Source organism: Purpureocillium lilacinum, assembly GCF_023168085.1.
Source record: "Purpureocillium lilacinum CBS 284.36 DNA, scaffold_1, whole genome shotgun sequence".
NCBI lineage: Eukaryota > Fungi > Ascomycota > Sordariomycetes > Hypocreales > Ophiocordycipitaceae > Purpureocillium > Purpureocillium lilacinum.
Window position 1 is genome coordinate 4,631,856 of NW_027072111.1, and position 26,434 is coordinate 4,658,289.

The 26,434-nt window shown below is 57.1% G+C and overlaps 6 protein-coding genes and 1 non-coding gene across 7 annotated transcripts; 4 read left to right on the forward strand and 3 right to left on the reverse strand.

The window, feature by feature from the left end:
* Positions 1 to 2,696: 2,696 nt before the first annotated feature.
* PLICBS_001098 (uncharacterized protein) lies at positions 2,697 to 3,056 on the reverse strand (the record flags this gene model as incomplete). The annotated part of the gene is made up of 2 exons (XM_065599721.1): positions 2,697 to 2,965; positions 3,053 to 3,056. The coding sequence occupies 2 exons, from the start codon at positions 3,054 to 3,056 to the stop codon at positions 2,697 to 2,699; spliced, it is 273 nt and encodes a 90-aa protein (XP_065455793.1).
* A 6,727-nt stretch (positions 3,057 to 9,783) lies between these two features.
* Positions 9,784 to 9,891, reverse strand: PLICBS_001099. Its single transcript has one exon. It is a non-coding gene; the product is annotated as a tRNA-Pro (tRNA).
* A 913-nt stretch (positions 9,892 to 10,804) lies between these two features.
* PLICBS_001100 (uncharacterized protein) lies at positions 10,805 to 11,551 on the forward strand (the record flags this gene model as incomplete). The annotated part of the gene is made up of 1 exon (XM_018317825.2): positions 10,805 to 11,551. The coding sequence occupies one exon, from the start codon at positions 10,805 to 10,807 to the stop codon at positions 11,549 to 11,551; it is 747 nt and encodes a 248-aa protein (XP_018183350.2).
* Positions 11,552 to 12,109: 558 nt separating this feature from the next.
* On the reverse strand, positions 12,110 to 13,142 carry PLICBS_001101 (uncharacterized protein; the record flags this gene model as incomplete). The annotated part of the gene is made up of 3 exons (XM_018317824.2): positions 12,110 to 12,344; positions 12,419 to 12,920; positions 13,004 to 13,142. The coding sequence occupies 3 exons, from the start codon at positions 13,140 to 13,142 to the stop codon at positions 12,110 to 12,112; spliced, it is 876 nt and encodes a 291-aa protein (XP_018183349.1).
* Positions 13,143 to 14,584: 1,442 nt separating this feature from the next.
* Positions 14,585 to 17,823, forward strand: PLICBS_001102 (uncharacterized protein; the record flags this gene model as incomplete). The annotated part of the gene is made up of 4 exons (XM_018317823.2): positions 14,585 to 14,598; positions 14,730 to 15,267; positions 15,322 to 17,632; positions 17,696 to 17,823. The coding sequence occupies 4 exons, from the start codon at positions 14,585 to 14,587 to the stop codon at positions 17,821 to 17,823; spliced, it is 2,991 nt and encodes a 996-aa protein (XP_018183348.2).
* A 2,919-nt stretch (positions 17,824 to 20,742) lies between these two features.
* On the forward strand, positions 20,743 to 22,185 carry PLICBS_001103 (uncharacterized protein; the record flags this gene model as incomplete). The annotated part of the gene is made up of 2 exons (XM_018317822.2): positions 20,743 to 20,943; positions 20,998 to 22,185. 2 exons carry the CDS (start codon positions 20,743 to 20,745, stop codon positions 22,183 to 22,185), a joined length of 1,389 nt encoding a protein of 462 aa, XP_018183347.1.
* A 1,008-nt stretch (positions 22,186 to 23,193) lies between these two features.
* On the forward strand, positions 23,194 to 24,690 carry PLICBS_001104 (uncharacterized protein; the record flags this gene model as incomplete). The annotated part of the gene is made up of 4 exons (XM_018317821.1): positions 23,194 to 23,337; positions 23,440 to 24,065; positions 24,138 to 24,444; positions 24,505 to 24,690. The coding sequence occupies 4 exons, from the start codon at positions 23,194 to 23,196 to the stop codon at positions 24,688 to 24,690; spliced, it is 1,263 nt and encodes a 420-aa protein (XP_018183346.1).
* Positions 24,691 to 26,434: the final 1,744 nt, after the last annotated feature.

Here is a 26,434-nt window from a genome sequence, read left to right on the forward strand (position 1 = left end):
GTTCCCGAGGAGGTGCCATCTCCTCATCTGGCGGATGCGTCCCACATGCTACAAAGTACGTGTCGCTGTTTTGGTGCTGCTGCGCACGCAGAATTGCCCGGTGCAAGCAGCGTTCCCGTGTCACGATCATTCTCTGCCGCTGTTCCACTGTGCAACCTTGGCTGCCGTCGTCATCTGTCTCTGAAGTCCCAGGGAGTCTGTGGCCGTGCATGCGCCGCTGGGATCCGTGGAGCTCCGGACCATCGTCGCGCAGCTTCATACCCAGTGCTGCCGCCCAGCAGGCTGACATGTCTCTGCAATCTCAAAGTGCTTCGTACCTGATGGTCTTGCTGCCTGCCAGACACGACAAGCCGAACAAAGTATGGGCGGCGGATCTATAAATGCGATGCCATGAACGACCCCAGGTTCGTCGGGCCTGCAGCTGTCGGAAAATGATTGTAAGTCGCACCCACTGCCCGTGGGACGCCGTATGAAGTTATGGCACTGCATTTAGCGTTTGCATCCACATAAGCATTTGCACTCCTTGCGTCGTACCGTCAACGCAACCAGGCAAGCAAACGTTTGATGTAGCACCAGTCAGCCGCACGAAATTTACAGGAGGCAGAAAAGTATCGGTTAGCTTTGCAGCGCCCTACGTGTTCATTGTCCGACATGCTACTGCTCGGCCTGTTGCTGCTGTCGGCAGCCGGGCTGCGCGGCTCATTATGATCCCCTCGCCTTGCTTTATTGATGACGAGAGGGGGGCTTGTATCTCGAGGGAATAGCTGGAATGTCCGTGATGAATGAGATGTCTGGGATGCTCCGGCTGAGTCTACGTCCACGGCTCCTTCAGCGCTTTTTGCCCAATCTGAACCAGACCAGAAATGATCCGGAAAGTGTGCCTTGAATAGGGTGTATCAATTGATTCCTATCAAGTTCAGTAAAGCACATCTTCAATTCTGTCAAATCGACAGCCACAAGCCCAATATTCTGTTTTCAGCACTCCCATCCAAGAATTGATCTCGCTACTTCCGATCCCATATTCCATTTACCATTGCATTCGTTACTTCAGAGAACTCTTCCCGAGTCAAATCGTGTGCGAGAATGATTCGTATCGCGTACGGGGCGGCAAAAAGCGAATCGATTTCCAGCTTCCGCTCTTGGATGACCTGAACAATATGACAGAGGAGCGTGCGAAGAGGAAATGGCCGAGCCGCGCGGTAGCAGCATTCAGTGGTGCCTTCATGTATACTGTAGATGATAATGTCCACTGCCGGCGGCCCGGAGTACTCTTGGTGGTCTGTTGCGGTACGTATCTCGCCCGTGCCGCGGTCGTAGTACTTGCCGTCTACCACAGGCGTCTGGGCCACGTCATGCCACCCGGGAGTAAAGAGCTCCTCTGGGTGCTTGGATGAGCAGGTGTCGGACATGGCGAGGCTGCACGTCTAGCTGACGTATGGTAACGGTGATTTCCTGCTGGATTGAGTTGATGAAAGGAAGGAAGGTTCAACGCAGGGCAGCAGTTCGACAACTCTCGCGCATGAAAGTCGTGTCATAAGCCGATGATAAGCACCGTGGCTCCTGGAACATACATCAAAGGACCGCGTTTTTTCGGTTCTAGCTATTCAATGCTCAGGCTGGCGTCAGCATATACGTAATCAGAAGCTACGTACGCCCTGCATGAGATGCCACGCAAACAGTGTTTGAGCAGGATGTATCACTACATCTCCGCCCCCGGCGTAGTGTGCTGCAGCAGTTCGGAACGGCGTGTGAATGTTGTAAGTGCTCTATCTCATCACAGCCAGTCAATATACGGAGTCACGTTAGCTTTCTGTTCTGCTATAATATTATCACACCGTCACTACACTTGGTTAGGTTTCACGCATCTACCTCCATCCTACATTCATGCGATAAGGAGCCGTGTGCCGTTGAATTGACATACAGTGTGATGCCAACTTGCTCAAACACTAAATGACTGGGGAACTGACTGCCTATTCAAGCCGTGGTAATACCAAACTGCAGTGGTCGGATTCGACCACGTGTACGCTATTGAGACCTTGTACTTACATGTCGTGAAAGACTGATCATTACCTGGGTCGGCGATTGCTCAGCTCCGGGAACCCATGCCGGTTCTGAGTTCTCTTTTGAATGCAATCGTACCACCAGACCATACATGTAGCACGCTGTGACTTCACCGACCAAAACATGGCGCAGATACAGAACATTTGAAAACAAAAGCGCCGATGAATCATGAATTATATTTGGTTATGTAGCTATGCTAGCGAATACTACTTATTGTTGCGAAAGGGAAAGTACACACAGAGCACCGGGTCTCTGTCCCAACTCGATTTGAGAGACGATCAAGGTACCAAAGTTGCCTATAACAATCTGCATTGAACATTCAAGGTGCTCTATTCCTGCGATAAGACAGCCTCGTGGCGCATTAAACGACGTACTTGTATTTTTCCAAGTGGCAAATAACTACATATCGCATACTTGGCATGCCTCTCTAAAGTTACCAGAAGGGTAGCTATGTTATCACACTAAAATTTCTGCGGCAATGTCGTAGTTGGTCGCTCCACTTCCATGCGCCGTTAACCCCACCAGCAGTTGCAGTGTTGAGAACATACTATGGTACATCGGCTTTGGGCCGTGCAAACAACCATGTCTTGGGGTTTCGATCATTGTCGCCGCTACAGGGAAGAGAAGATACGTAATCACCCGTCATTTGATGTCTGATCACTGTCGTTGCTATCGTTGCTGTCGTTGCTGTCGTTGCTGTCGTTGCTGTCGTTGCTGTCGTTGCTGTCGTTGCTGTCGTTGCTGTCGTTGCTGTCGTTGCTGTCGTTGCTGTCGTTGCTGTCGTTGCTGTCGTTGCTGTCGTTGCTGTCGTTGCTGTCGTTGCTGTCGTTGCTGTCGTTGCTGTCGTTGCTGTCGTTGCTGTCGTTGCTGTCGTTGCCGTCGTTGCCGTCGTTGCCGTCGTTTCCTGTTGTGGCCAATTATCCCCTGTAGACGACTACTGGCGCCGTGATCTCTCGTCAAGCTCACTCGTAAGCGGCCGTCTGAGGCCCACTCATAATCGCTGGAGGGTGAAGTCTGTCCGGTAGCGGAAGCACGTACCCAGATCGCCAATAGATCCGCGATATGAGGTAATAGTGTGAAGGCACTCATGATCATCTCCGTCTGGATATGAAACATATAATGCTCCACGCTAAATACCACCTATACTTGTGATCCCATACGAAGCCGTGCGCATAGCACTTGCCCACGTTTTCCTGCCATATCCAGCTTCAAAGTGCCACCTGACAGGCTCAATGGAGCTAACATGGTTCATACAACACAGTACCTGGGACCGGCATAGTAAATATCTCCTTCCAGAGTTTCCGTGTGATTTGCCACGGCTGATAAACTCCTTATAACTCTCATAAGCTCCCTATAAAGCCATGGCAATCACCCCAAATCCGTCACGGAATCTGACGCAAAGACACAAAGTCAGGCGCAAGATCACCACGAAACCTGTGTCAGCATTCTGCTCGATTTCAGATATTTTAAAATGCAGCCACTGCGGCTCGCCATCTTCGCTCTGACTCTGATTGAGCACACCGCTGCGCGCATGTACATGCTGAGGTGCACCGACAGTTCTAGCACGTATGAACAGTGCATGATCGGCCAGCTCAATGGTGGCTGTCGATGCGATCACACGGGCTTATACACTTGCGATCCGCCTAGTCTTCGAACGTCGAAGTGCTCGAGGTGCTCCTGCTGGCCTACTTGAGAAGAAACTTGGGAACTTCGTCGGTGCACCACTGTCTGGAGTGTTATGGTAGGGAGAGACTTGAGGGTCGGCGGAGAGCAGTTCCAAGCTTAGTACGGTCCAACACGAAGCTTTTTGCCGCCAACTATCGTCTATCCAGGACATGAGCACGTACAGCCTTTTCATTCTGCCTCCTGTGCATGCCGCGCAACTAGCGGGCCAAGCAGGCCAGTCAGAGCTCCTCGTGCTCAGACAAGTACAGGATGAAGCTGACAATGTGATTTGAGGCATCCCTCTGCGTTTCATCCAAGTGGCATGTCTAGACAATTCTCAGACTTGCTATCCTTCCCAAGAGCACAGTCTGCGCTATCCCTGACGGGTAGAGCCGACTGGCTGACTTTCGTCGAGCCCAAGTTTCTCCCTTGGGATGGCCCTGTATCAGAAGCAATTGGCGGTACTCCGGCCAGGCAGAAGAACACATCTGTGGTCCTGACCTCGACACTGCAAGCATGAAACGAGGTCAGCCATCAACCTTATCCCATGTTCCGCTTCATTCTGCTGAGAGCACCCTCCTTTCCTCACCCAACGGCTGGGTCCGGCACAAAGAGCGCAATTCAAACACGTACCGGAGTCTGTTCGTCGCAGAGCGTGAACTTCGCGGTCTTCCAAACGCGATGGTTCGATGGGTACTTGGCCCTGTCACTGAACGGCTTATCAATGTAGGTGCACGTATGTCCGAGTTTGGTGGTGCGGCAGAACTATGAACCGGTGTCCGTTAGAGAGGAACGAGCGGTGCGAGAGTCAGGGCCAGCAACTCACGCCTGGCTTGCCCTGGTCCACCGTGTCGCCCAGTTCCGTGCAGATGCCACAGTCCGATTGCATGCAGTGGTCCGACTGCTCACACACCGTCCCGGCCACCACGGCCGCGAAGAGCACGATGAGTTGGAGGGGACGGATTGGCTGCATTTTGCGGAAAGATCTCTTTTTTGTGTGAAAGCAGACAGATCAGCGTGAGAAGAGGAGGAGATGTTGCCGATTTATATACCGTACTCCCAATTTAGCGTCTGGGAAGCCACGGAGCCCCCCAAACCTGGTCTTTGCACCTGGCCTGGCCTTCGTGCCGTGGGACTACATACTTCGCAGCCGCTCTGGTGAAGATACAGTAGGCCAACTGTCGGCGGCAGTAGGCTTCTCGGGATTGGCCCAAGATCTGCCACCAGATCACCCTCGAGTTTTTACGTATCCAATACTCCGTATAGAAAGGCAAATATCACTATCCTAGACCTTTCACAAAGCAGGCACGCTGTAACGGTTCAAGGTGGCCCGAAAGGCTCAACGGAGCATCGACATGACAGCTCTGGCGCGCCCGGGTAATACTTCGTGGGTCCCGCCGCGCCAGCATCTCGTGAGCTTGGACCTGCACGTTTCAATCTTGACACAACCGTGGCAATATCCGAGTCAGTGCTCCCTTACGTCACCGCCAGACGCGATACATATTTTCATTACAGACACACAGAAATGTTAATTTTAGGCCAGGCCAATTCAGCGTGGCGATGACCCCTGCTCGTAGCTACGCCGCAAGCAGATCCAACCCGCCTTTACAATCCAGCTATCAGCTTATTTACGAGGTGAATGCACCATTAGAAGCCCGATAAATGTACCAGAAAAACAGGTAGTGTCGGACCTTTATCGCTATCTATACTGTCGCAGCCAAGATCGGCCCGCCAGCTTATCCCTGAGGAGCCCTTTACCAAGTAGAGGCCCATTCGGCCGTTTCAATGAAGCCTAATCGTCCGGTCCTCTTCACCAAATTACGTACCCGTTCCGAAAGCTTCGTCCCCTCTCTACTGCCCTGGTCGGCATCGGCCGTCGCCGCATTTCTGCACCGAGCACGTCCCAATTCTTCCTTCTCCACCTCAAGACCCCCAGCAACGCACTTCTCGCTAGCAGAGTTCCGACCCAGCCGGTCTCTGTTCAGCGGTTGCACCGAGTCTCATTTCTCGGCGTTGTCCGCGCTTACGCATAATGTTCCAACGTTCGGATGATACCTTGTCTCGAGCCAAGACTGAGTTGGCATTAACGAACATCATCTCGGCTAGATGAGCCTTCATGTCAACAACTCTACCAATTTTCGACTACGCCTTCACGTTCTTCCTGAATAATATACAGTCGAGACCCTCTTCTAGATGCCTCGTAGTCTGATGATCCGGTAGTGTCACTCAGCTTGCACATGTTTCACGCAGGTCACACAGTCTCATTCACTTCCCACCATAGCCAACACCTGTATCAAAACAAGCCATGAAGGCTTCGATTGCCATTTCCACTTTGATCCAAGGTCTAGCCATCGCCACTCCAGTGAAGGTGCCGGAGACAGAAGGCGCCCAATTCCTAGAGGGAGTCACGGACGAACCCGGCGCAAAGGCCACCACTGGCGACACGCTATCCACAGAGCAACGAGCTTCAGCCGGCAAAAGTGCTATGGGGATGCCAGGGCTGCCCCGCGAATGCTTCACGGCGAACAAGCTGCGGGTAGCGTGCGGTCTTCTCTATAATCATTGCAGGGAAGTCGCTCTCCAAGAAAATGGGCAGCCGGAGGCAACATCAGAGAAGTTCCTTGCTTGTATCACGGAGAATCTTAACAAGCAATAGCTCTTTGGGAGAAGGAGGACTCGGATCTGGAGTAGGGTCTAAATGTGGGACAAAAGGCGCCTGGGGCAAAAAGCATTAAAAGCGAGATAGACGAGGTACATATCAATATCAATAGGACAGTACTCTTTCATGAATTAAATATTTCGTCACGTCTCTATAGAATTTGCCCCCGAATTCCAATTTTTGCCCCATCCTCTCTGCCTTGGTCGGGATGCCTCGTGCCATGATGAAAACGCCGTTCTTGTTACCTTGATCGTTTTGCAGCTGTACAAGGGGGGCAGGTTTGACAGTTGCCATCACGCAAACCATTTGACCGCAGCAACAGCTCTGAGGCAATCTATATCTCGTCTCGAGAGCCGCTCTCGCTGCAGGGACGTCGTTAAGTGTTGTCACCATCCTCCCCTGACCCGCACCACACCGCGCGCAACCCTCGGGCAACGCATCTTCCAGCAACTCACACAGAGGCATCACTTGATCAAAATTATCTCTTGGTTGATTCAGTTCATGTCTTCCTCCAACAAAGTAGCTGGCAGCCAACAGCGTAAACAACGAATGCTAGTATGAGTAAGAGAACTACTATTTACCCACGCGCATGTCTCTATTTGCCCACGCCCGCCCATACAAACCGGAGCTCCATACAGTCATAGTCACACGGCTTACATCCGCGGTCGCAGCAAGCCAGCAACCCAGCAGGCCAGTAACCCAGCAGGCTAGCAACCCAGCAGGCTAACAGGCTAGCACCGCAGCGGGCTAGCAGCAATTGAAGGCATCGCGGGCTGCTGCGCTACTGCGCTACATAGCAATTGAGGCTACCGCGCGGGCTGCTGCGCTACTACGCTGCTTGGCTGCTGGGCTGCTAGGCTGCGCGGGCAATTGAAGGCATCGCGGGCTACGCGGCTGTAGCAGTAATTGAAGGCAACACGGGCTACTGGGCTGCGGCGGCCCGGCGATGGGCTTGTATACTGTACGCGGCGTGGGTAAATAGTAGTTCTCATCCAGAGATAAGGCGATCGGAGGAAGCAGCGCCGCCGAAGACTGGGCTTTGCACTTTGACTGGTGTGCGATTGCTCCACTATTGTCAAGCGTAATCATGGCCGACGCTTTTGTTAGTGCCTTTAACCAAGCGACGATGTTCGCATTTCAGCATAACGCCGCGTCGTATGGGTGGTCTGAGGTTATCGTTGGACAAGAGAGAGAGCACGCGGAGCGGCTCGAGCCGCTCCGCGACGTGTTGATGGCCGGAACCCTTGTTACGTTCGAACTCGATGGGTGGCTTGGGAGCTACTCGATCAGGTTAGCAATGCTCGACGATAAGTGAGCCTTGCGCAGGAAGGCAGATGACGGAGTGACTGACACAGAGTTCAAAGACACAAGGCTGATGCGATCGAGAACCCTTTCGTGTCTGGTGTGATGATGATGATGATGGAGCTAGGTTGTTCTCGCAGTGGTAGCCTCCGGGTGGTGTCTGGAGGCGCTGCACCCACTTGGCCTAGTGGCCCTGATTCAGACGGTCCACGGGGGAGTTGTCCAAGTGGTTGGTTGTTGGGCAATGACCGACAAAGTAATGTAATGGACGGCGGACCGGCAGGCACCTGGCCCCAGCTGCGGGGCACTTGGCTTCACATGTGTGCGTGCGAACAACGGCGCGTGCAATAAGAAGGGCAATTAAGGAGACCTGAATCTGAAACGGTTTCTCCGGGGCCTAAGGTTTGTAGAAACGTTCCCAAGTTAGGCGTGTTACTATATCCACCTCAAGCACGGTGAAGCAGCTTGCCTCGGCCTTCCTGGAACTTGAACTGTGGCCTTGACTGTCTGCATCTCTATATTGCCGCCCCCTTCTCCCGGACGCGATCGAAGCGATATCTTATCTGGATGTCTTAGCAATAAACTGAAAAACAGCGTCCCAGACGACCTGCAAGTTCTCTGTGCCGTGTAGTCACTCTACTGTCTTGCTTCTCTCCTGAATCTGGGTTTGCGTGCGCGTATACCGTACTACACACTTTAACTTAAACACTACATGGCGGCTCTCACTACGATATTGGCATTAGCAAATAGCTCATAGACGTGTCATTTACGTGCTGAATTAATTCTCCCTGAGGCGCTTTCTCCTTCCCGGCAGTAATAGTCCTTCTAGAAATCGCCGTCGCTTATTAGTGTATCGTCCTTTCTAGTAGTAGCAGACTATCCCTCTACTATCGGTATTGACGAGGCACGAGAGGCACGAGAGGCACGAGAGGCACGAGAGGCACGAGAGGCACGAGAGGCACGAGAGGCACGAGAGGCACGAGAGGCACGAGAGGCACGAGAGGTAAAGATAGTATATATAGCGCTAAGGCCTCCTATCTCTCTCGTCTCTCTCGTCTCTCTCGTCTCTCTCGTCTCTCTCGTCTCTCTCGTGCCTCTCGTGCCTCTCGTGCCTCTCGTGCCTCTCGTGCCTCTCGTGCCTCTCGTGCCTCTCGTGCCTCTCGTGCCTCTCGTGCCTCTCGTGCCTCTCGTGCCTCTCGTGCCTCTCGTGCCTCTCGTGCCTCTCGTGCCTCTCGTGCCTCTCGTGCCTCTCGTGCCTCTCGTGCCTCTCGTACTGCTAGGCTCTAGCCGTAAGGTAATATAATGCAGGCGGCAGTTATGAGTAACACGCGCATCCTAAGGTAATAAAGACCATCGAGAAATATCAAGGAGACAGGGGTGGGTCAAATAGCTCCTTACCTTTTCCCTATTTTCGTAGGTATCTAATTGGTGACGAAATGTAAATGCGTCATGAGTACCCTAATATGTCCGGGTCCAGTCATGTTGATAGCTTAGATGCGAGCTCTTCGAGTCGCCAGCATGAAGAGCCTGTCGTTTTATTGCCATGTGTGGAACTGTGAGTCACGGTGTCTAGAATAAGGCGCGTCCGCTTGAGACGATTCAGGCGGTCCGGTCATGGTGCAGTTGTCATCCATGAATGACAGGGCGCCGGGGGACATTAGACACCCGAAGAGGCAGGTGCTGTCTCTTATGTTGGCAGTTTGCAAAGGCTGGTGTGTCCGTTGCACGGTCGGGTCGCGTATAAGCCCTGCCGCGACGCATGACAGGCTTGATGGATGCCATACATCGTGGGCAGATGCGCACAAGGCGAGCAACACAGTCAAGCATGGGCGACAATAGCAATTGAATGGACAGTGTGAGATTTGAGCTCTTGTCGGATGGCTATTGGCGTATTGTGGGCAATGATAGAAGCTTGTGTCTGTTTGATCAGATCATCATGCTTACATTACGTATCCACGAAATCACAGTCAAAAAGGGGAACTTGGTCGATCATTTGCCAGCCTGGTAAAAAGATACATCAGATGTTGCAAAAATTGCACGAGGTGCAAAAAAACATTGTCTGCATCATTGAGGGAATGAATGAAGCGACCCAGATAGGGCTTCACCGGGGTTCGAACCCGGGGCCTCCTGCAAGCCGATTCTAATGAACCGAGGACTCCGGTTTTGTGCCCGAAGCAGGAATCATACCACTAGACCATGAAGCCAATGAGATCTGTGCTTGTGGAGGTCCTTAATGTCCTGTATAACCCTCAAGACGCCGCTGGGGGCCATAATGTGGAGAGGGGATGCATTTTTGGCTTCACACGCGAGACGAGATTGGCCAGCACAGTGATTACATAACACCAGCTTCCTGGATGTCGATGGCTTTGAGCGGCCTGGCGCTAATTTCCTTCAGCGCAGGATGGGCGGTTGATGCATGAAGCTCGACACCTCGATGTGTCAATACTCGACACAGACGTCACTCATTCACCACAAGGCCAGGCATGGAGTGCGATATTTTTGTATGATCGGCGGGGCCGAGTGATTTCATTCATGTTTATGGTTGTCACCATGCCGTGCAATGCCATGACACGTACAAGAATCTCCATCGCTTGACATGACATTATTCGTATCACCACTTGAACAACATCTCGCACAGGCAACACTGCTATGAACACTCGTGATCTCGGTTGGGCCAGAGCATCCACTCCCGCCCTCCGTGCTTGACATACCCGTAATTGTCTCTCTATCGCTGACATATCAGGGCTCTTCTCCCACTACAGGCCCGTGATCAATACAGTTGGCCTTGGCCACAGGGTAGCTACGTGTGAATTGTTTCCCGGTTTTGTACCCACGCAGCCCCATAATCTGTCATCGGGCTCGCGTCTCTCCAGGCGAGAGCCAGAAACCCCAGCGGTGCGCATCTGTGGTATCCACGAAGACCGTGGTCTTCGAGCAAGCTAGTTTGTACGTCGAGATTGAGTCATCCGGCGGGTATTCCCGAGCGAGCCACTATTTTTATCGTGCCATTATTGGGGATGGCCTGCACATGCGATCGCTCCTGCCAAAGTTGCTCATCCCCAGACCGAAAAACGTGTCAGTACAACGGCCTCCCGAAAACACACAGCCAACGACACAATGTCCCTTTCAACGGCGTACCATCCTTTCGCCCTCGTCGCCGACGGGCTGGTCTTCCTGCCGACACCGTCCGCCGCGCATGTCCGCCCTTACCGCACCCTCTTCCGCAAGCTCCACGCCGACCCAGCCTTTTGCCTTATCGCTTTTGGGGAGCTGTTTCAGCCGGTGGTCTGGAGCGACGATGAGGTTCACGAGTTCTTGCTGAAGCGCGACGCCGCGCTGCGATGGGGCGTACGGGGCATGGGCGACTTTGCGCTCGGAGTCCTTCCCGAGGACGACGAGGTCAAGTCGGCATTCGACCCGGCTCAATCACGGCAGCTAAAAGACTCAAAAGTGGACATATGCATCGTCGAAGGACAGCAGTTCGAGTCCCTATCGCAATTATTTGCCCGGATTGAATGGGCGGGCTACACCTGCGTCCGCGACGCAACGACCACCAGCGCCGCCGAGTTGTACGCAAACGGAGGCCTCGACTCCAACGGCGAGGCGCTCCCCCATTGGCAAGAAATGATTGAACTGCGCTACGGGTTGGACTCGGCGTTTCGCGGCCGTGGCTTCGCAACTCGTGCCGCCGAGGTGGTCATGGCGTGGGCTGTGGAGGAGCATGGAGCGCGTCGCTTCATCGCCGACACGCACAAGGCCAACAGCAGGAGCAAGCAGGTCCTCAGTAGGCTGGGATTCCAAGTCAGCGACACGAACTATTTTCAAGACGAGGGCGTCATTGAGTGGTTGAGGGTGGTCAACTAGGGGTCGCATTGCACGGACGAAGGCGATCGGGTCCCGACTTCCGAGATTGAGTCGGATTATGGCTACACTTTTGGGACATTGAACACGGCGCATTGGGTCCCATGCCATGTGATAGAATGGACAAGGTCAATGGTCACAAAAAGTTCGTACTGTGCGGTGCAACAGCGGGCCACATTTGAATTGACGGCTCATGGGGCAAAACTCTTCCCGAGCATCTCTTCACGCGTCCCATCATGCTCCGCAACGAATCAATGCATCATGGTGCCCACGACGAGACGCAGGACTAAACGAAATGTATCGGAACTGCGGCAGGATCTGGGCCACTGGGGCAGACCACGGGATGGCATGCATCACAACAGGCTCGCGGGCGGACACAATCAAGTCATAATAACGATTAACACATTGATTCATTGAGCGGGCTCTGAAATACGGCCGTGGCCTAAGATGTATAGTCATACAGTGGCTGGGCGGCAGGCCTGTGGCCACCAGGTCCGGCCCAAGATAGGGTGTGGGACGCCGCCAAACGCCGCCTGGCACGTCCTGCCAGGCATGAGCGGTCTAAACGTCGAGGCCATCGACGACGACGCCCTTGTTCCAGGTCCACTGCATGATCCTGGCAACCTCCACCGCGCATTCCTCATCAACCATGACACTAACAAGATAGAGGGCCGCGTCCACGCCCGCGCTGTTTCCCCCAGCAGTGATGACCCGCAGGCCACCGAGACGCATGGCTGCGCGGCGGGCAATGGACTCGCGGCGCGTGTTGGATCCCTTCCACGACATGCTTCCCTTGCTGTTGAGCGAGTGGGTCAGTAACCGGTGTGCTTCCCCGCGTGTTGGAACTTGGCAGGCTCGAGGTCCACTTACCGAGCGTTGGAGGGTCGGCGTCCAGCGTCGGACTTGCGGCGGATATACGGGTTCTCGTCCTCGTCGCCGAGGTCAAAGCGAAGGTTGTTGACCACGTATCTGGCGTCCTCAATGACGTCGGTACGCTCAGTGAGGTTGCGGGTGGCAGCCTCGCTGCAGAGGATCTCAAACTTGGTCATGTAGTCGGGGTGGGTCGTGGCCGACAAGCCCGAGAGGATATTCTCGCGGGCAAGGAAGAGCGAGCCGGTGCAGACCGAGAGGACTGTACGCTCGCGGGCAGGGTCCTTTTTCTGAAGCTCGGCAAAGTCGTTGATGAGACCGAGAGGCTCGGCCTCCTTGTCCAGGACCTCCTGCGAGTTGCCGCCGAGGATGACGAGAATGTCAAACTCCTCGAGGCGGTCGTGGGCCTCCTTGAAGGAGATCTGAGAGCCGACGAGGACGCCCTGCTCGGAAAGGACCTTGGGCTCGGAGCCGGCGATGGTGACTTCGAAAGCCTTGGATGCTGCAGCGCGGTCAGTAAGGTTTGACCGCCCGGGGCAGGGTAACCAATTGCGGCGGCAGCGAGGACCGCGGGGTAGCACGTACACTGGTCCTTGAAGTCGTGGCAGGCCGTCGTGAGCACCTCCAATGGGCCAGCAAAGTCGAGCATGTCGAACTTGGGGTGCAGGGCGAAGAGGACATCAACGGGTTCGTCCGCAACGGCGGACGTCTTGTTTGCAGCCATCTTGCCGACTCGAGAGAGGAGGGGGAGGGGAAGTGCAAGTGTGGGTTGCGAGCGTGGGAGACGTAGAGGTAGTATGTCACGAGACAGAGAAGCCCGGAGACTGAACGCGGTCCTGGGAAATCAGGCGAGGGGGATTGAGGCGATTGAAGCTGTACCGGAGCACAGACGAGAGATGGCGGTGGTGGTGATGGGAGAGGAGAAAGAAGCAAGTGCTCGCGGAGAGGGGACGAGGCGGGAGAAAAGGAAGACGGAGTCAATGGATGGAGGGGGGTCACGGGACACGGGGAGGGGAGCAGCAAGGGCCGGGCTGAGGGCGCGTTACTCGGTGGGAGTGGAGGGGTCTGGAGTGTGTCTGGATGCCGGGCTGGCTCAACCCCAGAACGCAGGTCACGGTCAAGCTCACGCGATGACGGAGGTGCCCCTCCCCGCGGCGCTCCAGGGAGGCGGGCTGGACGAGTGAGGGGCCGGGCCGTGAGTCAATCCCTTCTGTCCTCGGGGGGGGGGGGGCTTGGTTCGTTTGATGAGGGGTCACGGCGGCCAGTCAGGGAGCATACATCTCGTCCAATTGAGGTGGATGGAAGGCCGCAGCAGGCAGGAGTCCATTGCTTCTCTGGTCCGTCCATGCCATCCCTCCCTTCCTTGGTCCAACCAGACAAACATCCTGCTGGCCTGCTGGCCTGCCCTGAACTGCCTGCTCCAGGAGCACGAGCGAGCAGACCGCAGCGCAGGCATGACGGGCAGCATCCACGCATCGTTCGACGTGACTGGTGGCCCGATGCGGCCTTCCGCGCTTCCGTCCGCAGTGAAGTGACGCTGCAGCTCCGGTGGAGCCACAACTGGCAGGGCGTCTGGCCACCCGGGGGGTCATGCGGGCAGCTGGAGCTCCCGATTGCGGGGTTTTAGGGTCGACGGGGGGTCCTTTCAGCGGGGCTGTCACCGCGCTCGCTAAGGCGCTACCTCGTAAATGTCCTGCCGGTACAAGCCGTTCTCCCATCCTGTATCCCTCTGGTGCCCAAGCCCCGCGCTCCGAAGGCGTACCCAGCACACCGCATCAAGTGCCCCCCTATCCGCCTCACCTTACCTGCCGCCTGGCTCCCGCGACCTGGCCCCGGTCCGATCACCCAAGCGTCAGCCGTCCAGTGGCCAGTTCGCCTGGCGCTCGGCGGCTTCAAAAGCCAGGTAGGCAAGGCAGGTACCCACACCCAACACCGCCGCCAACAGGGCTACAGCTCGACCCCACTCTTCGCGACGACACGCCAGAGCTTGATCTTGCCCCAGCTGTAGCTTCGTCCTCATCGCGTCTCCAACATCTGCCTCTGCCGGCCCCTCCCGCGGCACATACACCCCACCAGCTCCGAGGCACAGGCATAGGCACGCGACCGCTACATCGAGCTCTTCAGGGGAAACTCGGCGGTCCCGATGCGGCCGCCAAAGCGCCCACGATGGCCTCATCCGCGTGAGTTTGGCCCTAGCCCACACCAGCTACTGATGCTGTCCCTTCCGTATCGGCGCATGGCCTTTCTCGGGGTCGTAAGCTGAGTCTCAGCTTTGCCCTGATCTGTGATGCTGACCGTCATTGCTCCGCAGGTCCCTAAAAGAGCTCTCCAAGGCGATACATGCCTTTATCCCCCATCCGACCCTCCCGCTCCCCGACAGCCTCGTCGAGACCATCGCCGCATACCTCCACAAGCACGAAAAGTACGATGAGGCTGCATCCGACAGGCTTCAGGAGGAGCTTGTGAGTACCTTTGAAAAGTACGTCAAGGGAGTCCCGAGCGCATCTGGGCCGTGGATAGGCATCCTCCGGCGGCTGCTGCCCGTGCTGCAGACACCAGAGCGCGTGCTACCCTGGTTCGACTCGTACAAGGGCCTTCTGGACCGCACCGGCCTGGACAAGCTTGTCGTTGACGAGACCGTGGCGGCCCTCATGGACCTGGTCATGTTTATGGACGAGTACCACGTTCGATCGGGTGGAGACTCGGCGACCAACCCCATTATCGATCGCCTATTTTCCATCTGGATAAATCGCTTCTATCCGGAGGTTGTGGACGAGGACACGAGCCATGAGTATAACGAGAGAATGGTTCGCGATGCGTTGAAAAGCTTTGGAAAGAGACGACCCAAGGTATATCTCGGACCGTGATATTCGGGCCATGTGGACTGGCTGACTGGAGAATAGGAGTTCTTTACATCTCTGAACACTTGCTTCATTGAGAAGCAGTACCGCAAGGCGACACTGAGGTTTCTCTGCGATTTCCTCCAGGACCATCCTCCCCATTTGCACCAGGTCCTGCATACTTCGCTCTTCGGCAACATTCTGAAGTGCCTGCTGCATGATACATCCACGACTATAATCTCCTCGGCACTCACTGTTCTAATCATGCTCCTGCCTCACATGCCCAGCTCACTCGTACCTCATTTGCCGACATTGTTCAACATCTACGCTCGCTTGCTCTTTTGGGATCGCGAAAGGGCCAACCACGTGGAGGGTCAACCAGACGGGGGCGACCACTCGAGCGGATGGGAAACATGTGCATACAATCCGGATATGGATGACTTCCCCGTTGCTCAGCTGTCCAACTATTATACGATACTGTATGGACTCTACCCCATCAACTTCATGGACTACATCCGCAAGCCGCAGCGGTATCTGCGTCACGCGAACATCACCGGCTCGGAGGATGTCGAAATCCAGCCAACCGAGATCCGTCACCGTTCTGAACGCTTCAGGCGGTGTCACCTTCTGCACCCCAACTTCTACACCCTGACAATCGACTCTGAGAAGACCGACTTTGGCCGCTGGATTAAGAGCGAGGCTGCCGAGGTGGTCGTCGAGTGCATGAGCCTCTGCATGACGAGCGACCTATACGACACGCCCGATCTGGACGCCCCTCCTCCAATGCCCGGCTCTGCCGCTACCATTATCCACGAGGGGATTGATAAGGAGAGGTCCGACTCGGCACTGCTGAGTGGTTCTCTGAGCCGGACGGATAATTGGCGCAACTCCCAGATGACGAGCACAGACTCAGACTCGAGTCACCGGACTGCATCCATGGTGATCCGCCGTGTGTCGCAGTCGAGTCAGCCTTCCAGCCGGCATGTCGCCGATGAGGGCACGGCTAGAGGCCCCAGCACGGACAGCCCTACCATACCGGCGCAGCTGACGCAGTCACCGTCCCACAGCCAGCTGCAAGATATGTTGCACTCGAACAAGGTGATCAAGTCGAGCCTGCACCAATCTCTGGCTAATGACAGCGTTCCGTCACTGTCTCTGAGCCACCAGGAGTCAACGGCTGACAAGTCAACCGCGCCGCCGTCGACCACTGTGGTCCCGCCTTCTGTGAGCTCTCCAGTGTCGGCAATGGACCTGGGAACCCAGGTGGCCCATCTACAACGGCGGGTTCTGGTATTGGAAAACGACCTCAGCTTCGAGCGCTACGTTAAGCAGCAACACATGGCTCATATTGGTGAGCTCCGGCGCAAGCTGGTGGTGGAGGCAGCAAGTGAAGCCGAGACGCAGAACCTCATCATGTTGAATCGCAACCTCAAGAGCCGCTTTGAAGAGGCCAAGAAGGGCGAGATGCAGGTTCGCAAGGAGTCTGAAAAGAGCCGCGCCATGGCCAAGAAGTGGGAGGCGGACCTGGCGAGCAAGCTCAAAAACCTGCGAGACGAGTCCAAAAAGGCCACGGCTGAGCTAGGTGCGCTTCGGCGGGAGCTGGACGAGTCCAAGGCGGAGTGCGAAAAGCTACGTAAGCTGGTGTGTGAGGGAGAGGTGAGGGAGCTCAACTGGAAGCAGAATATGCAATCGGTCGACATCGAACGGACAGAGATGGAAAGATTAAAGGCGCAGGTCGAGGAACTTACCAAGTCAGATCGCGATCATCAGGCGCGCGAAATGGAGCGCAAGACGGCTATTAATTCTGCCACGGCAGCGGATGCGCAAGCCGAGTCGACTAGGCTCAAGCTCGCAGCGCAAGAACACGACGCAGGAAAAACAAGAATTCTCTTCGAGTCACAGGTCAAGGAGCTTAAGAGGCAGCTTGCAGAGGCTCAGGAAGAACGGGAGCGGCCCGGAGCCAACTCGAACCTGACGATCGAGGGTGCGTTGGCGGCGAGCAGGGCCAAGCAGGCGGAGCAACAGAAGCAGTACGACTTGTTGATGCGCAAGTACACTGCTTTACAATCGTCTCTCCTGGACATGCAGTCAGAGACGGCGGCGGTCGCAGCATCATCCAGAGGGCAGGATACCCAGCCCGCTGGCGGCGATTACCTCTCTATGTCGGCGAGCCCCGTCATGATCAAGGCGCGACCTCACCGGTCGATATCCAACGCAGATGCAACCGGGCATAACCCGACACCGCCGCCCGGGTCTCTCTCGGGCACGCCAGTGTCAGCGGAGCTCGAACGGCGGGCAAGCACGCCACAAGCCGGGGAAGGCTCCGGAAGCGGTGCGCTGTCAAACAGCCCCGGCGAACAACGGCACTTTGGCAGTAAGTTGGCGGCGATGAAAAACGGGCGCCAACATCGAGATGGCAATGCTGATCATGCGACAGGTGGCTTTCACAGCCGAATTCGCAAGGATTCCCGGGATAAGGTCAAGGATGATGGCGGTAGCAGCTCCGGCAAGGCCAAGAAGGAGAAGAAGTCGTCAGGCCTGCGCGGCATCCGAGGGTTCGTCTAGGCGGCACATGCATGCCTTGTTTGGCCCTCGGTGGCCACGTCGGTTGACTTGCGCAGCATGAGCAGTGACTGTGCTTACCTGTACGAAGAAATACGGACATGTAAATGCGAAGACCTGATCAACGACGCGTATGCCTTTGCGTGGTGCAAACTACATCGGCCTATGGGCCATGATGCAGCCAGATCAGCACCACAACCACGGAAAGCTATATCTAAGCCTGAGCCGTGTTACGAAGTAGTCCACATATATGAGCATTGATTGTTCAAAATTGCACCCCGCCAGCTGCTTCTGGAGGTTCGCTGGCTACCGTGGAACGCAACCATGCCTGCCAGTGGACGAGATAAAGTTGGACAAGGACTCTTGTGCGTAGCACAGGGTGTCGAAGGCAACTCTGGCCCACGTTCGGGCATTAAAGCAATCTCACCTGCGCATACGGGACATGGCATGGCACGTACAGCACATGACGGATGCTACGACTGTTTCCTATAGCATGAAGGGCATGGAATGCCAAGCCAGCAAAACCCACGGCGCGGCGGCGTCGCACGACGCCAGACCCTCGAGCAGCCACGGTGGGCGATGACTCGCTGGACATGGCCAGCCCATGCGGCCATGTTATTAGACAGACAGCCCGGAGAAAGCATTGGGATCGCGGCAGGCGGGTGTTGGGCGGGTGGCATGCAAGACCGTCGGGGCACACGCAGGAACGGTCACTCGGGTGTAACGGGGCCGTTCCACGAGTGACGCCGGGTTGGCCGACCACCTCGAGCCATGGATGAGGGATTGAGTTTTTGGGTTTGCGCTTGGTCGTGGGTAGCGCCGTGCCTTGCATTCCATCCGGCAGGGTCGCCCGGTCGGCGAGTGTCCGGGGGATCGCTGCACTGCGCAAGTTGTCCGTAACAACTCGAACATCTCTCAACCTTTTCGCGACGAGAGCGACAGTTGGATACTGGCAAACGGCGCGGCCAGAGGAAGGGAAGAGGGATGCTTGCTGTGCACTAACCTTGGCCACCGTGGTGGTTGCAAAGCTGCTGCAAGCTGCTGTCACGAGGTCGCAGTGGCAGCGGCAAAGCAGGATGCCCAGGATCGAGAATACGAGGTGAGCGCTGACTGGCGGAACTCGCTGGCCGCTGGGAGGGAGTGAAGTGAGCAAGCTAAGCTGGCGCGCATACAGTACTACTGCTACTGTCCTTTGCAAACGTCAAGCATCGAACAACCAGACAGTCAGGTAGTGTGCCAGGCCAAGCGACGCTCTGATTGTCAAAAGCCCACAAGCTCAAAGGGCGAGGCTTGACCCAGCGCCAACGGCACAAACGTCCGGCGCGCGGGCGTGGCTGACGACGCCGCCCAGGGACAGACGGGCGGGAGCGGTTGCGCCGGAAAGGTCAGTTACAACGCCCGGCGCAGGGCAAGCACCAAGGTGGGGTTGGGTTTGCCTCGATTCGTGCCACACGAGGGAGGCTTGGCTGAGGTATGCCAATGGGGAGGCGCTCATGCGCTGTGCCTGGAAAACTTTTCCGCCATCGCGCGTGTGTTTCGCTGGAAAAGGTAATCAACGACCCCAAGACCCTACCGGCCAGCAAAACACAGGGGAGGGGGGTTTCCCCCGGTGGAACCCCTCAACTGCAGTTGCAAAGCTGCGAGCCCTTGAGTTCCAGCAGATACTGTCGCTAGGCGATGGAAGTGTCCAGAAGAAGAGAAGGGCCAGTTCTGGGCCAGCGCGCGATCGGTCGGGCCAGGCGATCGGCGCCGGGAAGGAGCGAGGGCGACGGCGTGGCAGGCCAGGGTCGCAGGTCGGCACCGAGGCCCCAGCACGGCTTTGAAGCAGCGGGCAGGATGGCAAATACCCTTGCAGGCTGCCTCCAGTGCTTGCCGCCTGCCCACACCTATGACGTGTGCGCCCTCAGGCTCTTTTCGCATCCCGTCGCCGCGTCGGTCGTCAGGCGCCTCTCTTCAGGTCTGCTCTGCTTCAAGTGGTGCTGTTCCAGCTTTCCCATGTCGTGATATGGACCAGGGCCTCAGTCTCGATGCCTGCATCGGGCAGCACGCCTCTTGTCGGGTCTCGCGTCGCCCCGAGACACCCCTCACCACCCGCCACAGGCACGACGCCATGTCTCGCGAGCGCACATGCAGGTCCGCGGCCCTCCAGCCATCCCGACGCCAGGCCCAGGCACAAAGCACGCCGCCGCCCTCGCACAAGAACGCACCACGCCGCCTGCCCAGCTGCAATGGCACACTGACCTGGCGCTAGGGTCCACCAGTCCACCAACCGGGCCCCCCTGTGGGACCCCCATCGACAGCCTTCGCCACGATCCGGTGGCCCAGACAAAGGCTGCCTGTCTGGGAAACCGACCCGGCCGTCTTGGCCCACGCCCACGCGCTGCACTGATTGTGAGCCGTGGCCCCATCACGATTCACCACAATCGGAGCATGCAGCCGGCGAGAGGACGGCTTGGACGGGATTCCATGGGATGGAACCACTTGCCACCCACCCATCCAAGCCTCAGCCAGGCATAGGCCAGGCAAGCCAGGCCATCCTGCCGGCCGGCTCTCCACCCTTGGGGCCCAGTGACGACACTTGCTTGCTTTCTCTGGCCATCGCGCGCTCCAAGAATGGAACAGGAGCCCACTCGCCCACGTACTCCGGCCTTGGGGCCGCTCGATCCAGCGGCTGCCGGCCTGTTTACCATCCCCAGGAGTTGAGCTGCCGCCTCTTTAGTCCTCGCAGTCCTCTCCTTGCTCGGCCCTCGTCCTCGTGTTCCTTCTCTTACATCCTCTCCTCCTCATCCATACACTTGCTTTCTGTCTCTCGCTTCCGACGTCGCCGAGAATCGTCGAGACAGCCACGATCGTTCCCTGGAGTGTCTCGGTCTGCATATAATACAGTTCTTAATCAGCACTCGTTAATTCCTTAAACCCACGATGCCTTCCTCGGCGTCCCTTCTCACCTTGGCTACGGCCGTCTCGTCGGCGGCCGCAGCCTTCCAGGGCTTCAACTACGGCAGCACCTTCACCGACGGTAGGGTCAAGACCCAGCAGGACTTTGAGGCCGAGTTCAAGACGGCTGCCAGCCTCGAGGGCACCAAGGGTGGCTTCACCAGTGCCCGCCTCTACACCATGAGGGTTCGTCTACATCTCATAACCTGACTCCCACAGCCTACTGATAAGGAGAAACAGCAAGGCGATAGCGATACCCCCATCTCGGCCATTCCTGCTGCCATTAGCACCAAGACCAGCCTGCTCCTCGGTCTCTGGGCCTCCGCCGGTGAGGACTTGTTCAAGAAGGAGCTGTCGGCTCTCCAGAACACCATCAATGAGTACTGCGGCAAGCTCGACGGCCTCGTTGCTGGCATCTCGGTCGGCAGCGAGGATCTCTACCGCATCTCACCTATTGGTCAGGCTGCTAGCCCTGATCCTGGTGCCAGCCCTGATACGCTGGTCAGCTACGTCAAGCAGGTCCGCGATACCATCAAGGGCTCTTGCCTGCAGGATGCCCCCATCGGTCACGTCGATACCTGGACTGTCTACGTGAACGAGACCAACAAGCCTGTCATTGACGCCATCGACTGGGTCGGCATGGACGCCTACCCCTACTACGAGAACACCAAGCCCAACGAGCTCTCCAACGCCAAGAGCCTGTTCCAGGCCGCCCTCGACAAAACCAAGGGCGCCTCGGGCGGCAAGCCCGTCTGGATCACCGAGACGGGTTGGCCCGTCAGCGGCGACAAGTCTGGTGCCGCTGTCCCCTCCACTGAGAACGCCAAGGTCTTCTGGGACGAGGTCGGCTGCCCCATGTTCGGCAAGACCAACGTCTGGTGGTTCACTCTCCAGGACGGCTCTCCGACCACCCCCAACCCTGCCTTTGGTGTCATTGGCTCTGAGCTCACGAAGAAGCCCCTCTACGATCTCTCTTGCGACAACATCGACCCGTCGCCCTCGTCAACGAGCCAGGTCAGCAGCAGCTCTCAGGCCTCATCCACCGCTGTTCCCTCTGCCAGCTCCAGCGCCCAGACTGAGCAGCCCTCTGCTACCACGTCTGGCTCCGGCTCCGGCTCCGGTTCAGCTTCCGAGAGCGCTCCGGCTGCCACGACCACGGCTCAAGGCGGCAACGACTCCTCTTCGGCTGCCCCCACGACCGTGAGCACTGCCGTCGTCCCCCCTCCCGCCGGTGGTAACTCGTCCTCCGCTGGCGGCTCCGTGCCCACCGGCACAAACCCCGGCGCCAGCGGCCAGCCAACTGGCGCTACCGGCACGGGTGCCCAGCCGACCGTATCGCCTTCCGAGATCCCGCAGGCTGCGGCCGGACGTGTCAACTCGTTCGGCGCCGCCGCGGTGGCTGTTGTCATGGCCGCTGCCGTCATTTAAGAGAGACAATATGGACTGGGGCGGGCTGTTCATCATCGGCAACGCCCCTCACGATAGCGGTTCTTTCTTGGGATAGAATAATGTACATTCAAGGATGATATTGGTCTTGCGAATAGTCGGCTAGGCCGGGTACATCCGTGACCAAACCGGATGATGAAGCCGCGGGTTTGCATCATGGCGTCAAATAAGGGAAGGAACACGGCCGGAAATTTGGGATTCGGCTGCACACTCATTTAGACACGGGAGACACCCTGTATATCAAGAGTACAAAAGTTGAGATTACAAGCAAAAAGGTACACTTACCAGAACTGCGCAGTTGCACACTCGCATCGTGGTTGAAGTGTACAACGTCAAGCGCCCGCGACAACATTTGGTGCGTGAGGGTCAAGACGGAACAGGGCTCAAAGTCCGTCGCGCGTTCGATAAAAGTCTGTAATTATGACATAAAAAGTGCGATCCCGACACGAGGGGGTTTTCGAAACGTGGTACGACAGAATGAATAAATTGCCTTGCAGGCCACAGCTGCAGGACTAATGAACCCGAGGTCGCAAAGGAAGAGAGCCTGGAACCTGGAAGTAACTTCGTCAATCTGCAGGGAAGCTCGGCGCGCCGAGCCGAGCTGACTGACGCGCCGCCGGACTGACCTACCACGAGCTACCTTGTACCCAGCTGGCGGGAACAGGCACGCGACAACCACAGGCCACCCCTTGAACCCCCCCCCCCGTTGGAGACCCCCTTCACCACAAGTGCCGCGTTTCCATTTCTGGACCGTTTCGAGGCTCGAGCTGAAGCGACATCGTCTTCTCTCGTCAGCTGCAACAAACGTCGTCGACGATCCCATTCTGTCCACCGTGTTCGGTTCGGTTCCTCAACTCGCCAATCCCGTGAGCATATTCGAGCTCTGGCGCCCCGATCTCCGACCTCCGAGCTCTTGCCCCTTTCCCGCCCCATCTCTGCCAATTGCCTGCACAAGGGGAGGGACACGAGAGGACACTCTGAGCGAGAGACATGGCGCTCACGATGCGCTCTCGCACGGCGGCGGCGGCGTTGCTGGCCCTGTGCCTGCTGGCGGCTTGCGTGGTTGCTGCGGCGGTGCCGTCGACAGCGGCGATTGAGAGCCTGAGCCTCGAGGAGCTCGACGAGAAGCTTCAGGTGAGTAACCACCCGCGCGCGTTGCCGTGATGCCCTCGATGTCGAATCCTCGCCTTGGACGATAGAAGCTGACTGGCGGGGGCGAACCTCCCCATCATGCAGACGTGTCCCATCGTCAAGGAGCTCAACGCCGCCAAGCACGCACACCACGCCTCGCAGCCCTCGTCGTTGACGACGCGACTCTTCGCCGCCCTCTTCCCGAGCTCGCGCCCGGCCATCAACGCGCTCCTCGCGACGCTCTACATCTCGGGCCCGCCCAACTTCCTCCTCGCCCTGTGCCCGACCAATATCGACCCGGCGTCGCTGAGCGTCATGGTGGCCTTTGCCGTCGGCGGCCTGCTCGGCGACACCCTCTTCCACCTGCTGCCCGAGATCTTCCTCGGCGAGGACGAGTCGGAGCGCGCGCGCTTCGTCCTCGTCGAGCCCAACCGCAACCTCGTGCTGGGGCTCGGCATCCTCGTCGGCTTCATGACGTTTGTGGCCATGGACAAGGGGCTGAGGATCGCGACAGGCGGCCAGGGTCACGACCACGACCATGGGCACGGGCACGCTCATGGGAAGAAGGAGGATGCGTCTGTGGTTAAGGCGTCTGGCGCCGATACCGGAAACGGCTCGACCAAGTCGAGGAAGAAGGCCGGCAAGGAGACTGCCGGAGCGAGCAGCGATGCTCTCGTGGAGCAAAAGGAGGTGAACCCGAGCGTCAAGCTGGGCGGCTACCTCAACCTCATGTAAGTCACAGGCCACCTACTCTCGGATCCTCTCCCCTGAAACGCCTTCGAGTACTGACAAGCGTGCTGCAGCGCCGACTTCACGCACAACATCACAGACGGACTGGCCATGTCGGCCAGCTTCTACGCCTCGCCCACCATTGGTGCCACCACAACCGTGGCTGTCTTCTTCCACGAGATTCCCCACGAGGTCGGCGACTTTGCCCTGCTCGTGCAGTCTGGCTTCTCCAAGCGCGCAGCCATGGCGTCGCAGTTTGTCACGGCGATTGGCGCCTTGCTGGGGACGCTGATTGGCATCGCAATTCAGGAACTCGGCGGTGGTGCATCTACTTCGGAGGTCTCGATGCCGCGCAATGCCGGCCTCTGGGGAACGAGTTTGGTGAGTAAAGCAGCTATCAGTCTCTAACATGAAGCAATCATCTGACAAGCCTGAATTTAGACCTGGGGCGATATGCTGCTCCCCTTTACCGCTGGTACCTTCCTGTACGTCGGCACCGTGGCGGTGATCCCGGAGCTGCTGGAGACGGGGCCGAACAAGGGGGCGGAGCTTCGCAAGACCCTGGTGCAGTTCACCGCCGTCGCGGTGGGGGCTGGTGTGATGCTGTACATCTCATGGCACGATTAAAGCCCTGTTGCGATGTGTGCGTGTACGAGCAACAACACACTGTCAACTGCCCCTGGGCCACGCCGCTCCACCCAGGCATGCTCCGCAACACTGTCACTCGCACGGTGACGACGGAACGAGGTTGTGATGTTTGAGAGCTCCGGAGAATGGGAGGACAGGAGGCTGCTGACGTTGCGCTGTGGTTGGATGAGCGGCTAGCCATATGTTGACGTCGCATCTGCGCGTCGACCTGACGAGAGCACCGGATGGTGGACAGTTCCTGATGGAGGGATAGACCGCGTGTATCGGGTGGATTTAATAAAAATATCAAGGCGACTTGGCACCCTACTTCTCAGGCATGCACACGCGAGGCACTGTGCCGCCCATCCCTTCTAAGCACGTATTGCTCCTCACAGTCATTGGTCCGGAGTCTGGACACGAGGCCAGGACTGGTGTGTCTGCAGCGAGATGGAGTTTGCCCCGTGTGTGCGTTCCTGGGTTGTGTAAAAGGCGTGCCCAAAGGCCTTTTGCGCGTTGGAGCAGCGCATGCGCAAACGGCGTCTAGGACAATCGCGGCGGCAAGCGGGCCGCTATGAAACCTGCAACGTTGTTTGGGACTTTCACCTAGGGCATTGCACACTCTCAATAGGGGTGGCCGTGGCTTAGGTTGCCCCTATGTCTCCCAAGTACTGTAAAATTCAAGCCTCGAAAGCTGTAAGGGCTGAGTCTTGCATTGCCAAACCAACACTAGATCGGGGAAACATGTTCAATAGCGAGATACCAACCTTGCATATAGGTGCACCGTAGGAGCACTGCTAGTAGTAATTCTATATTGGGGTTTAGCCTGTTCTCCGTAGCAACGACGATAACTCGTAGCACCAACCACTGTTCAAACCGTCTTGAGCCCCCCGAAGTCAACTCCCGACTGGTGATATTGGCCGCCAACATCCACGCCAGCTCCCCCCGAATCCCCTTCAACATAAAACTTTCCCCGTTGCCTCCTATCTCACCACACTTCTACCGTACGGAAGAATGAGCTCCTGTCAACAGCGGTCACGTTGGGTCGGTGACTCATCGAGTCAAGGATCAGACAAGCCCATGTAGCTCTCATTCTGATCTCTACGGACCGATTCCACGCGGTTACCCGACTCATTCTTTCTGTTTCCGTCCGCAGTTTCCCAAGTGTTTCCGCCATTCGCTCCGGTGTGAATCATCATTTCGTCATGCAGCCGCAGAACCGCCCCGTCTGGTGTATCAGCAACGGGCTACGCAAATCTGGTCCGCAAGGGCAACGACCGCGCTGCGTCCCAGGAGTACCCAGACCTGCCAGACGACGCCACGGACGAGGAGAGATGGCAGAGGAAGGTATCGAGGCCATCTGGACTCAGATCGAGCCCCGCTGTGACGAGAACGATCGTCAGTTATGGGTCTTTCTCGTGGTGGGCAGGACGCAGGAATGCCGCTCCTGACAGCCGTAACCACTACATTTTCAAGGTGTACTCGACGCAGCTGCACTGGGCACCGTATCTGATGGCTCGGGCCATGTTCGGGTTCGGCAACGTGCGATGGCATCCGTCCTGTCCCAATTTCAAGACGCACTGGACAGCGACCTACTACGAGAACGATGATCTCCCGGCAAACTGGGGAGAGCGTCGCGACGTCGAGCAGAGACTTTCATTCGAGGGGACAAACACTCGGATGGCAGCAGACCGCAGCCAAGCATGTTTATCAGGAACATCGCGCGTGCCTCAGAAACGAAGCGCGG